This window comes from Balaenoptera borealis (genome assembly GCF_965194805.1).
Source record: "Balaenoptera borealis genome assembly, chromosome: 11".
Classification (NCBI taxonomy): domain Eukaryota; kingdom Metazoa; phylum Chordata; class Mammalia; order Artiodactyla; family Balaenopteridae; genus Balaenoptera; species Balaenoptera borealis.
In genome coordinates this window covers 47,421,978-47,436,227 of record NC_138868.1, presented here as the reverse complement: position 1 = coordinate 47,436,227, position 14,250 = coordinate 47,421,978, and the positions used below count along the sequence as shown (strand labels likewise).

Sequence of the window (14,250 nt, the reverse complement as noted above, 5' to 3'; positions counted from 1 at the left end):
GCCAGCCCTTGACATATCCAAGACATGTGCCCACAGCAATGAGAAGCGAGTAAGACTCAAAGCCATTCTCAGTCCACATCCACAATGCTGGGAAAGAAAAACCAAGTTCAATTTACCAAAATATCTGTATTATCTAGAAAAATTGAACTCTAACCAGCCACTGCTACTAGAGGCAGCGTTATCCGGCTATGCTGGCTGCAGAAGCAGATCGCTGTGTTCCACCAGCCCACAGCCCAGTGCTGTGCTGAGTGGCACGTGGGCAGGCTCATTTGTAAGGCCTCAGAAACCTGGACACTTTGGAACGGAGCAATCGGATGAAGGATCTTGGAAACATTTCCCGGGACTCCTGGGCCGTGTACTTGAAATAGTTCTGGGGGTGGGCCAGAACGTCAAACAGAGCCTTGATCAGTTTCTTATCCTGAAAAGAACAGAATTTTGTTACTGGGCCAAAATATTTTAACATTATGACATTTTGCCAATGGAACTATAATGTCCCACTGTTAGGCGGTAGGTTGATCAGCTGAAAAACACTTTGTGAAAATTGTTTCCTCTGATTTTTATCTTTTTTCCCCGAATTTTTGTTTCCTAAATATCTATAAAGAGCACATATTACTTTTATTTTAAAAATTTAATATGTAAAAAATTGTTTTTCTAAACCACGTGATAACTTTGGAATTTGGGGAATATTTATTGCGTTAGTGATATGGCAAGTGTTTATTTATACTTATAAGTATCTAAAATTTGGTGGACTTCAGGCTTGAAGGATGAGCAAGGAGCCAAGAATCTTCAACTATTTGGAGAATGAACATGGAAACATGAGTTGCCGCTGGCTTGGATTTCTGAATAAACAAGTTTCCCACTGCTCCTCCACACATTTCCAAATTAAAAAATACAACTTTATTTGACAACACTACAAATGGCTCCTTGAGTTTTTTTTTAAAAAAACTAAGTCTGGTGAAGATATAAAACTGACCTCAGCCCAGAGCAGGCTCAGTGTCTGAAAGGTAGCAAGAGGAAACCCTTCCTTGGTGGTGCTTGGCGAGCCCTGTGGGTGACTGCCGTGGCCCCCTCGGGTACATACTCACCTTAAGTATTTCCTGATGGTTCTCTGATGCGTAGAGCCTGCCATCTCGAACTATGTCTTCAATGAGTTCTTGGTAGTCCTCTGTTTGAATAAAGGACATATTTTGCATTTGTATGGTTTAGTTCTTTCCAAGCTGACTCTTTCATTTTTCAAATAAGGTTCTGAGAAATGCCCCTTCTGTAGCTGCCAGCAGAACAATGACCCCTCTGATACTAAGCAGGCAATCAGAGAGGACTTCCACGGACTCACCCACCACCTCCTCTCACCCACCAGCGTCTGCACCCATCTCTCCTCTTCCTCCCTCAGATGAACCTCTGTACATCCAGCCAAGACCCATCCCTCCACTTTGCTTACCAGCTCCATCTTCTCTCACCAAATCAAGGACGTTGTTCCACTAGTTCTGCCCTTCCTTTCCTACGTGATGAAATTTTCTCTCTGCTGGTCTTTCACATCAGCATGCAAACATGCTGTTGTGTCTCCAATTTTTTTTTAAAAAAACCCTCTCTAGATCTCATTTCTCCCTCCAGCTTCCATCCCACGTCTCTGCTCCCCTTTGTAGCAAAACTCCTTGAAAGAATTGTCAGCACTCACTATCTCCAATTCGATTCCTTTCCTTCTCTCTCACACCCATTCCAGTCAACTCTGGCCCCCACCACTCCTCCAAAACTGCTTGTCGGGGTCACCAGTGACCTTCATGCTGCTCAACTCTTATTTCTCATCTTCCTTGAGGCATCAGTAGCATTTCAAAGTCTAGCCTATTTCCTACAGTCATAATTCAAATCAAGCATATGCAAAACACAATCGTTTTTAAATTCCAGGCAGAAAAGAATGCCTCTTTGTATGCATATCATGTGCAACAAATCCAAACAAATCATAAGAACATCACTGGAACTGTGTGGGAGAAAAAGTTTCCCCTGGTCAAGTGATGGGAAATGGAAATTCATAGGATAATACTCATAATTACTAATTTAATACATGTACAATATCGCTGGTCCTCTATTCATGTAGTCTCTTTCTTCTTATCCTTTCATTTTCGTGAATACAAAATCTATAAAATATGAATAAGGGTACCATTTTTTTTTTAAATCTTGAATTCCTCTGCTGCAGAGTCTCTACCTCAGAGAATTAGCTCCTTTTGATGAGGAGTTCACCATTAGGCATGCCTATCACTGTTCTAGAGAGCTGTTTGCCACTATCCCAAATGCTTCCAAACCACCGTCTTTTTAAAAAATCTTTCCTCTGCTTTTAAGAACTACAGTGTCGGGCTCCCCAGTGTCGGGCACAGTGGTTAAGAATCCGCCTGCCAATGCAGGAGACATGAGTTCAAGCCCTGGTCCGGGAAGATCCCACATGCTGCGGAGCAACTAAGCCCATGCACCACAACTACTGAGCCTGCGCTCTAGAGCCTGCGAGCCACAACTACTGAGCCTGTGCCACAACTACTGAAGCCCATGCGCCTACAGCCCATGCTCCACAACAAGAGAAGCCACCGCAATGAGAAGCCTGCACACCACAACGAAGAGTAGCCCCGGCTCACTGCAACTAGAGAAAAGCCCGCATGCAGCAACGAAGACCCAGTGTAGCCAAAACTAAATAAATAAATAAATTTATAAAAAAAAAGAACTACTGTGTCTCCTCACTTGCTCCAACTGTCATGAGAAAAGCACTCCAGTGTTGTAGGTAAGAGCTCAGGAGTCCCAAAGACCCCTGCAACTTTGTCCTGCTGTGCTCTCAGAGTGGCCTCATCTGTAAAATCTCCTAGGAGAGTCGTGTCCACTGTATGGGTGGCTGTGAGGAATGTGCCGTGTCAAGGGCACTTGGCATATGCCTGGTCCTCATAAGTTCAGCACATGTTAGCCACAGCTACAGTGCTCCCTGCTCTCCAGGCCAGTGGGCTAGTCTGTAGCAGCCTCAGCTGCCCCTTCTCAATGTGACTGCTATTCTTCTGGGCTTGGAACCAGATATCAAAACTGTCTGAAATATAGGTTGAAAGAAAAAATTAAATAGGCTCTGGGGAAGACCTAAAAGGCTTCTGCGTGGCCAAAACAGCAGTTTTCAACTATTTTCTGCTGTGACAGACACTCTTTTTTTTTTTTTTTTTTAATTGGGGTATAGTTGTTTAACAATGTTGTGTTAGTTTCTGCTGTACAGTGAAGTAGAGTTCCCTGTGCTATACAGCATGTTCTCATTAGTTACCTGTGTTATACATATTAGTGTATATATGTCAATCCCAATCTCCCAATTCATCCCACCCTCACCCTCTCTTCTCCCCTTGGTGTCCATACATTTCAGACACACTCTTGTGGGCCTAACCAGGGTTATATGTCATTTCCCCTGGTTCAAGCTACAACCCTTTATTTGAATTAAAGAAAAAAATCAAGACGTTTTCATGTGTCACAGAGTTGAGAGCAGCCTGACTAAAATGTGTGAACTTTGGTGACATTTGTTCTGGAGTCTCTGTGGCTTTCTGGCTCCTTCCTGATCCTAGATGGGGGAGGTTGTTGGCTGGCTGCCTTTGGGGAGATAAGATGCTCTGAATCCCAGCAGAGCCACCTGGGAGCCATGTGTGTCCACCTAGGAGTCTGATACTAAGGGCCCTTGTCTTAGTGTTTGACATGGTTTCAGGCACCAGGATGATGATTCTAGAGTTTGTCACATGTTAGAAATAAACTATGTGAGGTGTTTTTAGGAACTCCATAGAATATCGTCTTTCCAAAACACCTACTTTTCACACCTGTCTGCCTAAAAACCTTCAGTGGCTCCCTATAAGATTAGGTTCACCCTTCTGAGCTTGGCATTCGAGACTCTTCATAGCCTAACCCCACCTGCTTGTAATCTCATCTCTCACTGCTGAGCCCCATGCACCCTACCAACTGGCCAAATCATTAGTCCCCAACACGCCAGGTACTCCATTCTTTGGCCTATGTCATTCCCTTTTCCTGAATGTTCTTCCTCCCATTTATAAGAAAACTTACATATTCTTTCAAGACCCAAATCTCTTGAGACTTTGCTCTATTCTTTCCAAAAACCCATGCAAAATGAATGGCTGCCCCTTTTTCTGCCTCACACAGAGCCTTGTACCTGCCCCGTTGTAGCATCTATGACACCATATTCTTTTTTGTATCTCTGTCACTAACCATGTTGTCTCCAGCACCTCACCCAATACCTGGCATACTAGATGCTCATTAAATATTTGTGGCATGGATGAATGAATAAGTTCACGATGAACAGAGAACTCTTCCCCCACTAGGTTATGAGGTCCTCCAGGACAAGGTCCAGTTCATTTTGTGTTCCTAGTAAATGTTTGTCACCCAAGTCTCAGAGCTTGGTAGGGCCCCAGGGCTCACACAGGCCACCCCTTCGTTTAACAAGAAGAAAATGAAACCAGAGAAGTCATCTAACTTGCCCAAAGTTACACAGCAAGTTAGTGGCAGAGACAAGACCAGAACTCAGGTCTTTTTCCTCATTCCCTAGGATTCTGTATAAAAAAAGCTGCAGTTGTAGTAAGTTAATATTTATCGAGTATTTCCTATGTGCCAGGCACTGCACCAAGTCCTTTACGGATTATCCTATTGAACTCTCACATTAAGTCTAACGATTGTCCTTATTTACACACTGAGAAAATGAAGCCTAGAGATGGTAAGTAACATCCACAAAATTGCAGAAGAGATTAAACCCAACCTGGCTGACTCCATCGCCCATGTTCTGACCCACAAAGCTATGCTCACTTTTATTTACTTTCTAAACATCTCTTCATCCTTGCAGTCAGTGTCCCCAAATGCCTGTTTAAAACTTGGCACCTGTGAGTCAGCAATGTCCTTTCTCCGTATCCTGCCTGCCTTTCTGAGCATGCGTGCTTGTCAGCAGTCTACCAGCTGGCCCAGGAGTTGATTCTGTTCAAAGCAGAGAACCTTCTTACGCGTGCTGCAGCCTGAGCTTCACAGTGCTTACCATCGTATGTCACATACGGGACCTGGAACCCTCTGGCGCTGTTCCCTTCATTGGACTTAAACTGAATCCACAGCTTCTTGGATCTGGAGGTGAAGGCGATGGGGCGTTCATAGGTCTGGCAGGTTTCATACGTTGTCACAGAATTGGACGAAGCTGCCAAGGGAAGTTGGAGGGGATGGGGTTCAAGACTCATCACTGAGCCTGCAGACAATGAACACTCATCTTTTCAAATACTCACACCACAAAACAAGTTATGTACAAGGGCTCTTCAGGACCAGCTGAGTCCTCGTAAGGGCCACAGTTGTGAATGTGGGCCCCAGGGAAGGCTAACTGCAAGGCCCATGGCTGGCAAACAGCAGCAGCCCAGGCTGCAGCACTCACTGCAGGAGCTGAGGTCAGGGCCCTCACACTGCAGGGCCAACCTGCTGTAACCTGGTAATAATCTCCGCCATTCGCTGCATGGTTCCTTAGACCAGGCGGTGTGCTCTGCACTTTATGGACTTTATCTCACTTAACCCCCACCCCCCAAAACCAGAGGAAGTTGGTGCAGTGGTTATCTCACTTACGGAGAAATTAATTACTTGCCCAGGGTCACACAGCCAGTATGTGGAAAAATCAGGATTCAAACCCACACCTGACTTCAGACACTGTAACCACTAATAAGAATGGCAAATACTTATGTAGTAGCCCCATGTGTCATTATTATTCTAAGTGCTTTACAAATAAAAATGCATTTATTCCTCATGATAACCCTATGAGGTAGCAACAATTATTATCGCCATTTTAACAGATGAGCACTCTGAGGCAAAGAAAGTTCCCGAATGTGTTCCCAAGATCACAGAACTAATAAGAGGTGGAGCTGGGATTCAGATCCAGGCAGAGCCCCCTCATGACACTGTCTCTAAGCTGCGTTGATGACAGTATCCTTTTATGGACACTGGGTCATGCATCAGGATGGGAGGCGGGTCCCTCCTGGCTGGACCATGCCCTTGGTCTTGGTCAGTCCCTAAGCCATGAGTTGCTTCCCAGGGTGAGGCAAGTGTCTGGTGTCCTGAAGTCAGCCCTGCATGAGCTTCACTGACACTCTGTGTCCTTATGGAAGAGGGTTCCCAGTGAGCACAGAGGGAAGACTGACCTGCAGGATCGCTTCCTCTAGGGTTCAATAGGAGGCCTCAACTTGTAATTTTTGTCTAAATTTTGTTTTCTTGGCAAACTCTAGAAACTCATGTCCCATCTCTGTTCTAATACGAGGTGGCATTCTAGGCCGGCTTCTCCCATTTAAAGCCAGGCATAACCAACAAGGACCTACTGTATAGAACAGGGAACTATACTCAATATTATGTAATAACCTATAAGGGAAAAAAATCTGAAAAAGAATATATATACATATATATATATATATATATATATACACACACACACATATATATGACTGAATCACTGTGCTGTACACCTGAAACTTACATGATATTGTAAATCAACTATACTTCAATAAAAAATGTTTTAAATTATAAAGCCAGGCAGCGTGCCATCAGGCTTTCCAGCTGGCCTCAGAAGGGGAGGGGAGCAGACAGGTGAGACGCACCAGTTTTCCGCATCACCAGGTAGTCTCCACAGTCATCCTCTATGGGCAGGAAGATCTCAGGGACCACAATCAAGATGCGGCGCTTGGGGGGTGGGTTGATGGTCCAGGTACATTCTGTGTTGGCAGGGTAATTGCCTGGGTAGTTTGGGGATTCGATGTATCCAGTGAAATCACCTAGCTCCCCTCCACATCTTCTGTCTGGAAGAGAAAATGCCATGAGTTACAAAGGCACAACACAGCCATCATAATGTGATGGCCAAAAAATAATAATAACAATGATGGCATGGCCAGCCCCCGCTCAGCTGAGGAGAACCCTATTGCCCCTGGAAATGACACCATCACAGGAATGAGTCTGCCCTGTAGTGCCCACAGCCCCCACTGGGAGCCCAACTACATTAACTTCCCACACAGAGCCCACCCCTCTGGGTTCCCAGGGCATCATTTTCTCATTAACTTGAAGGCATTCAAGGTCAGGGACAGGTGTTTGTGAAACAAAAGGATAACTTTAGTTTTTACTGTTTTGTTTACAAAGTCCAAGTGCCAGGAGAACGCATGGCACAGAACTTGTAGGTCTGTCAAAATAGGGAGAATAGAGCTTACTGCTCAGCAAAGGATATTTGAGCCTTTCCTAGAGATCTTTGATGAAGACATGACAGCCATACTCTTTCACTTTTCTCTCTGGTCAAGACCATGTTTTATTTTTAAGTGGGGAAGAGAATTCCATTCAGCTATCAGTCAGTATAGGTCATGCTGGATACTCACCTCTGGCACCAACGGCAAGGAGCGTACGCACTTGTGCGTATACACACACACACACACACACACCACCCCACCTCAGCCACACTTCACTCACTGAATCTCCACTCATCCAACAAATATTCTTGCCCTAAAGGAGCTTAATGTTTAAAACTGTCAGGTGAACCTGTTCAAGAGAAGATGTTGAAGGATTACCTTTGGCCTCTCTAGCTGTAACTGGGATTTATTATTCCCAGTAGGAAAAAAACCCGCAAAAAAACAAAAAACAGCCTTTTGTTCCTGGAAGAGAAGAGGGAGAGGAGAGAGTCATGGAGTCAAGAAAACTGCCTCCGAGCCTGACCGGCTACCTGAGGAACTGTGCCATGCAGCTCCTAAGGGCCAACCAAGGACCAGGGGTGGGAAGGCAAGGAAACAGATTTCATCTTGATGGGGAAAAGAATCTTCTTACACTGTGAACTCCCCAAGTTTAATCTACCAACAGACTAGGATATTATGAGCGGCAGTAAGCTTCTTGTTAAGGCAGGTATTCAAGAAGACACCAAACAAAATGAAAAGACAACCCACACAATGGGAAGTTACAACTGACACTGTAGAAATACAAAGGATCATGAGAGATTACTACAAGCAACTCTATGCCAATAAAATGGACAATCTGAAAGAAATGGACTGATTCTTAGAAAAGCACAATCTTCCGAGACTGAACCAGGAAGAAATAGAAAATATAAACAGACCAATCACAAGCACTGAAATTGAAACTGTGATTAAAAATCTTCCAACAAACAAAAGCCGAGGAACAGATGGCTTCACAGGTGAATTCTATCAAACATTTAGAGAACAGCTAACACCTATCCTTCTCAAACTCTGCCAAAATATAGCAGAGGGAGGAACACTCCCAAACTCATTCTACGAGGCCACCATCACCCTGATACCAAAACCAGGCAAAGATGTCACAAACAAAGAAAACTACAGGCCAATATCACTGATGAATGTAGATGCAAAAATCCTCAACAAAATACTAGCTAACAGAATCCAACAGCACATTGAAAGGATCATACACCATGATCAAGTGGGGTTTATCCCAGGAATGCAAGGATTCTTCAATATATGCAAATCAATCAATGTGATATACCATATTAATAAACTGAAGGATAAAAACCATATGATCATCTCAATAGATGCAGAAAAAGCTTTCGACAAAACTCAACACCGATTTACGATAAAAACCCTCCAGAAAGTAGGAATAGAGGGAACTTATCTCAACATAATAAAGGCCATATATGACAAACCCACAGCCAACAGCATCCTCAATGGTGAAAAACTGAAACCATTTCCACTAAGATCAGGAACAAGACAAGGTTGCCCACTCTCACCACTATTATTCAACATAGTTTTGGAAGTTTTAGCCACAGCAATCAGAGAAGAAAAAGAAATAGAAGGAATCCAAATTGGAAAAGAAGAAGTAAAGCTGTCACTGTTTGCAGATGACATGATACTATACATAGAGAATCCTAAAGATGCTACCAGAGAACTACTAGAGCTAATCAATGAATTTGGTAAAGTTGCAGGGTACAAAATTAATGCACAGAAATCTCTTGCATTCCTATACACCAATGATGAAAAATCTGAAAGAGAAATTAAGGAAACACTCTCATTTACCATTGCAACAAAAAGAATAAAATATCTAGGAATAAACCTACCTAAGGAGACAAAAGACCTGTATGCAGAAAACTATAATAAGACACTGATGAAAGAAATTAAAGATGATACCAACAGATGGAGAGATATACCATGTTCTTGGATTGGAAGAATCAATATTGTGAAAATGACTATACTACCCAAAGCAATCTACAGATTCAATGCAATCCCTATCAAACTATCAATGGCATTTTTCACACAACTAGAACAAAAAATTTCACAATTTGTATGGAAACACAAAAGACCCCGAATAGCCAAAGCAGTCTTGAGAAAGAAAAACGGAGCTGGAGGAATCAGGCTCCCTGACTTCAGACTATACTACAAAGCTACAGTAATCAAGACAGTATGGTACTGGCACAAAAACAGAAATATAGATCAATGGAACAGGATAGAAAGCCCAGAGATAAACCCATGCACATATGGTCACCTTATCTTTGATAAAGGAGGCAAGAATATACAAAGGAGAAAAGACAGCCTCTTCAATAAGTGGTGCTGGGAAAACTGGAGAGCTACATGTAAAAGAATGAAATTAGAACACTCCCTAACACCATACACAAAAATAAACTCAAAATGGATTAAAGACCTAAATGTAAGGCCAGACACTATCAAACTCTTAGAGGAAAACATAGGCAGAACACTCTATGACATAAATCACAGCAAGATCCTTTTTGACCCAGCTCCTAGAGAAATGGAAATAAAAACAAAAATAAACAAATGGAACCTAATGAAACTTAAAAGCTTTTGCATAGCAAAGGAAACCATAAACAAGATGAAAAGACAACCCTCAGAATGGGAGAAAATATTTGCAAATGAAGCAATTGACAAAGGATTGATCTCCAAAATTTACAAGCAGCTCATGCAGCTCAATGTAAAAAAAAAACAAACAACCCAATCCAAAAATGGGCAGAAGACCTAAATAGACATTTCTCCAAAGAAGATATACAGATGGCCAACAAACACATGAAAGAATGCTCAACACCACTAATCATTAGAGAAATGCAAATCAAAACTACAATGAGGTATCACCTCACAACAGTTAGAATGGCCATCATCAAAAAATCTACAAACAATAAATGCTGGAGAGGGTGTGGAGAAAAGGGAATCTTCTTGCACTGTTGGTGGGAATGTAAATTGATACAGTCACTATGGAGAACAGTATGGAGGTTCCTTAAAAAACTAAAAGTAGAACTACCATACAACCCAGCAATCCCACTACTGGGGATATACCCTGAGAAAACCATAATTCAAAAAGAGTCATGTACCACAATGTTCATTGCAGCTGTATTTACAATAGCCAGGACGTGGAAGCAACCTAAATGCCCATGGACAGATGAATGGATAAAGAAGATGTGGTACATATATACAATGGAATATTACTCAGCCATAAAAAGAAACGAAATTGAGTTATTTGTAGTGAGGTAGATGGACCTAGAGTCTGTCATACAGAGTGAAGTAAGTCAGAAAGAGAAAAAGAAATACCGTATGTTAACACATATATATGGAATCTAAAAAAAAAAAAAGGTTCTGAAGAACCTAGGGGCAGGACAGGAATAAAGACGCAGATGTAGAGAATGGACTTGAGGACACGGGGAGGGGGAAGGGTAAGCTGGGACGAAGTGAGAGCATGGCATGGACTTATATATACTACCAAATGTAAAATAGATAGCTAGTGGGAAGCAGCCTCATGACACAGGGAGATCAGCTCAGTGCTTTGTGACCACCTAGAGGGGTGGGATAGGGAGGGTGGGAGGGAGACGCAAGAGGGAGGAGTTATGGGGATATATGTATATGTATAGCTGATTCACTTTGTTATAAAGCAGAAACTAACACACCATTGTAAAGCAATTATACTCCAATAAAGATGTTAAAAAATTTTTTAATTTAACGAAAAAGAGACTAGACAGCTACTTGTGAGGATATTGTTAAAAGGGCTTCGTTGGGATAGACAGAAAACTAGATAAGCTTCCAGTCATAAATTCAAATGATTCACTGCCCCCTTCAATCCCCTACTCTTCCAGTTTGGGGAGGCCTCTTGCTCCCCTACATTGCTGAACCAGCTGAGGTCATCAGCTGGCCTTTACTAGAGAATTTTACATAATAGTTAAAAACAAACAAGCAAACAAACCAAGTCCAAACAGCAAGTCCTTGAATGATTTACCTCCTCATTCCTACAGAATACAAACTAAGCTCTCTAGTCTGGCAGTCAAGACTGTCAATGAAAAAACGTTGGGCTTCCCTGGTGGCGCAGTGGTTAAGAATCCACCTGCCAATGCAGGGGACACAGGTTTGAGCCCTGGTCCAGGAAGATCCCACATGCCACGGAGCAACTAAGCCCGTGTGCCACAACTACTGAGCCTGCGCTCTAGAGCCCACAAGCCACAACTACTGAGCCCATGCGCCACATCTACTGAAGCCCCCATGCTCTAGAGGCCGTGCTCCGCAACAAGGGAAGCCCCTGCAATGAGAAGCCCCTGCACCGCAACGAAGAGTAGCCCCCACTCGCCGCAACTAGAGAAAGCATGCGTGTAGCAACGAAGACCCAACAAGACAAAAATAATAAATAAATAAAAATAAGTAAAATTAAAAAAAAGAAAAAACGTTGCCTGCCATTATCAGTAAACAAAGGATGTTGCGACCATCAAGCCATCACACTGCAGCCACCCCAAATGATGCACCCTGAGGAGACTCAGGATGAGAAAGCACAGGATACTGGCCCCAGATAGCTGAGGTGCACATCAAAGGAACAATTTCAGTGAGCCCAGACTCTTGCATATTCCCTTACATAGAAAAGCACTAACTTCCTTACCTTGAGATATCGGGTCTTGTTTAATTAACAGTAATCTTGATGTTCCGACTACCTGGTCTTTGTTGCAAAAACTCCTATGTATCCTGGTTCCTCCTGTCTCTTTGGAGCAGTCCCTCAGAGCTATCAGAGAGGCTGCGTCCCGGGCTGAAGTTCTCAGTTTTGTGAGCCGAATAAAACATAACTCTCAACTTTTAGGTTGTGCTTTTCTTTTTTTTCAGTCAACAAGGCTTCCTTTCTTGGTCTGCTTCAGACTCCCTACAGCACATTCCATGATCAGGTCCAGGGGTCTCTTCCCATAAAGCCTTTTACTTTTCTGAGTCTGTGCTTCCTCCCAGCTGCTCTCTTGGGCATGAAGTTCTTTCTCCCACTCTCCCCTAACCCTCCCCATCAAAGCCTTCTCTTGCCCTGTCGAAGCCCTTCCTCGTCTCTCCAGACAGAGGGAGTAGCTCTTTCCTCTGCAGTCCCGCAGCCTGTGCTGCTGCAGGGCCAGGGACTGATTCTGCTTGCATTGCCTGGCACACAACAGGTCCTCAAACAGTGCTTGCTGAACAGGGCTGAACTGACATTTTACCCTTGGGAGCAAATTACAGCAAGTACAGCTTGTGAATGTGCCTGGAGAAGTAGCCTGGATCAATACAGGAGAGCGCCTGCAGGTCCAGCACTGATCTGCAGAGCCCTGAGCAGGGCTAACAACGGCTCCGCGGTCCTGAATGAACCAGGGACCCCTGCCAACCCGCCCCCCTAGGTGGACCCAGGCGCTTGCCCTCTTAATCAAGGACTGTGAAAAGCCTTAGAGAGAGACCTACTTTTACACTGGGTTATGTTTGTGGAGCCATCAAAGTCAGTCGTGGTATTTCCTGGGCAGGAAACACAATTATTTTTTCCAAATTCTGGCTGGTACGTTCCTGCTGGGCAACGAATACATCGGTGAGTGGTGGTGTTGTAGAAATGTCCAGGTGAACATTGAACTGTAGGGGTGGGGGAAGGTGGAGAGAACGAAAAGAAAAAAAAAAAAAAGACTGTACTTTCATCAGATGTAACACGAAAGGTTTCGCAGTTTGTGACAGAAATGTTTATGCCCAAATGAGGTACTGCTTTCCTACTACTCTGGGGCTAATCAACACTTAATTCCCTAAATAGCCAGCTTGGGTGGGACTTGTGACTCATGACACTGAGAAAAACACAAAGGGAACGAGGTACGGGTGTATCTTCTGAGTTCACTGTCTGTGTCGTCAGGCGTGAACGCTCGCAGCTCTGTCTTCAAGCACAGCGGGCCTGGGAGCGTGGAGGGGCGCAGAGCTGACCCCGGGCTTGGGGCTGGGCTCCTGCAGAAGGCAGCGGGGTGAGGCTCTGGAGAAGGCGTAGCGCCTGTTCCGGAGCGGCGAGCTCTAGGTAAGGGTGAGGAGCTAGAGGAAGCCTGGAAGCAGGGAGCAGAGGGAGCCTGTGCACTGAACCTGCCCATCTCTCCCCAGCTGTCTTGCAGTCAGCCCCGTTCAAAGGGGAGGACCATGTCTAGGGAGTTCCTGTGCTCCCTGCACATCCTGCAGGGACGAATGGCCCTGGGGACCTGTCCTCCCTGCCACTGGGGCCCACACAGGGCACCTCGGCTGAGCTTGACTGGGGCTTTACCATGGTTCTCAAAAGGGGAAATTCAATTCCGGGAAAAGGCAAGCTGCCAAGTCCTCACCTCTGGTTTCACAGTCCTGGAAGGAAGTGGCTCCCAGGTGTTTGGTGAGGAGGCCTCCTCCACAGGGAAAGCAGGAAGTACGGCCAGCTTCAGGCTGGAATGTGCCCAGGGCACAGAGCTGGCAGGGTGCAAAGCCATCTGCGGAATATTCACCAGGTTGGCACAGACCTGGGGGGAATCAATGACCTTAGGTGAACAAGGCCCCCTGGGCAGAGCCTCTCCCGTCTCTCTGCAGATGAGATCAGAGAGATGTGGTCAGGCCTGTTGCCCTATGCGGACCTCAGCTCCCACCTCAGTGAGAGAAGCCTTGTCCGGCCCTGCTGCGGATGCTGACGAGGTGGCATGTGGGTGCCTGATGTTTGCACACAGGGCTACACAGCACAGTGCAAAGATGGAGACAAGTGTGGACCCTTCTGAATTATGGAGCAGGCCTGGGTAGGCTGCAGGCTTAGGACTACCCAGGGCCCAGGCAGCCGCTGCAGTGCAGGAGCCCCTAGAGGGAGGGTTCTCTGCCTGCAGTCAATGTGGTAATTCGACCCAGAAGTACACCCTCACCCAGCTGATTACATCCTAGTGATATAAAGACTCTTCTGGTCACGGCAGAGTCTCCCCTTTTTACCAATTATATTTACTAAGTTACATCTCCTTACGCTGAGGTGTGTCCTGGCCTCCCTCAATTAGTGTAC

At 44.7% G+C, this 14,250-nt stretch overlaps 1 protein-coding gene across 9 annotated transcripts in view; it reads right to left on the bottom strand.

Annotated features, from left to right (window-relative positions):
- Positions 1 to 106: 106 nt before the first annotated feature.
- Positions 107 to 14,250, bottom strand: part of SCUBE2 (signal peptide, CUB domain and EGF like domain containing 2) — a 64,463-nt gene continuing 50,319 nt past the window's right edge. For 8 of the 9 annotated variants that reach the window (XM_082341424.1, XM_082341425.1, XM_082341426.1 and 5 more), the window contains 6 exons: positions 13,565 to 13,732; positions 12,684 to 12,845; positions 6,621 to 6,818; positions 5,036 to 5,188; positions 1,086 to 1,165; positions 107 to 418 (listed from right to left, as the gene is read on the bottom strand). In XM_082341424.1, the coding sequence (XP_082197550.1) occupies positions 266 to 418; positions 1,086 to 1,165; positions 5,036 to 5,188; positions 6,621 to 6,818; positions 12,684 to 12,845; positions 13,565 to 13,732 (914 nt within the window). In that variant the 3' untranslated portion in view covers positions 107 to 265. The remainder of the gene's footprint in view (positions 419 to 1,085; positions 1,166 to 5,035; positions 5,189 to 6,620; positions 6,819 to 12,683; positions 12,846 to 13,564; positions 13,733 to 14,250) is intronic. The other variant, XM_082341430.1, reaches the window with a different exon arrangement.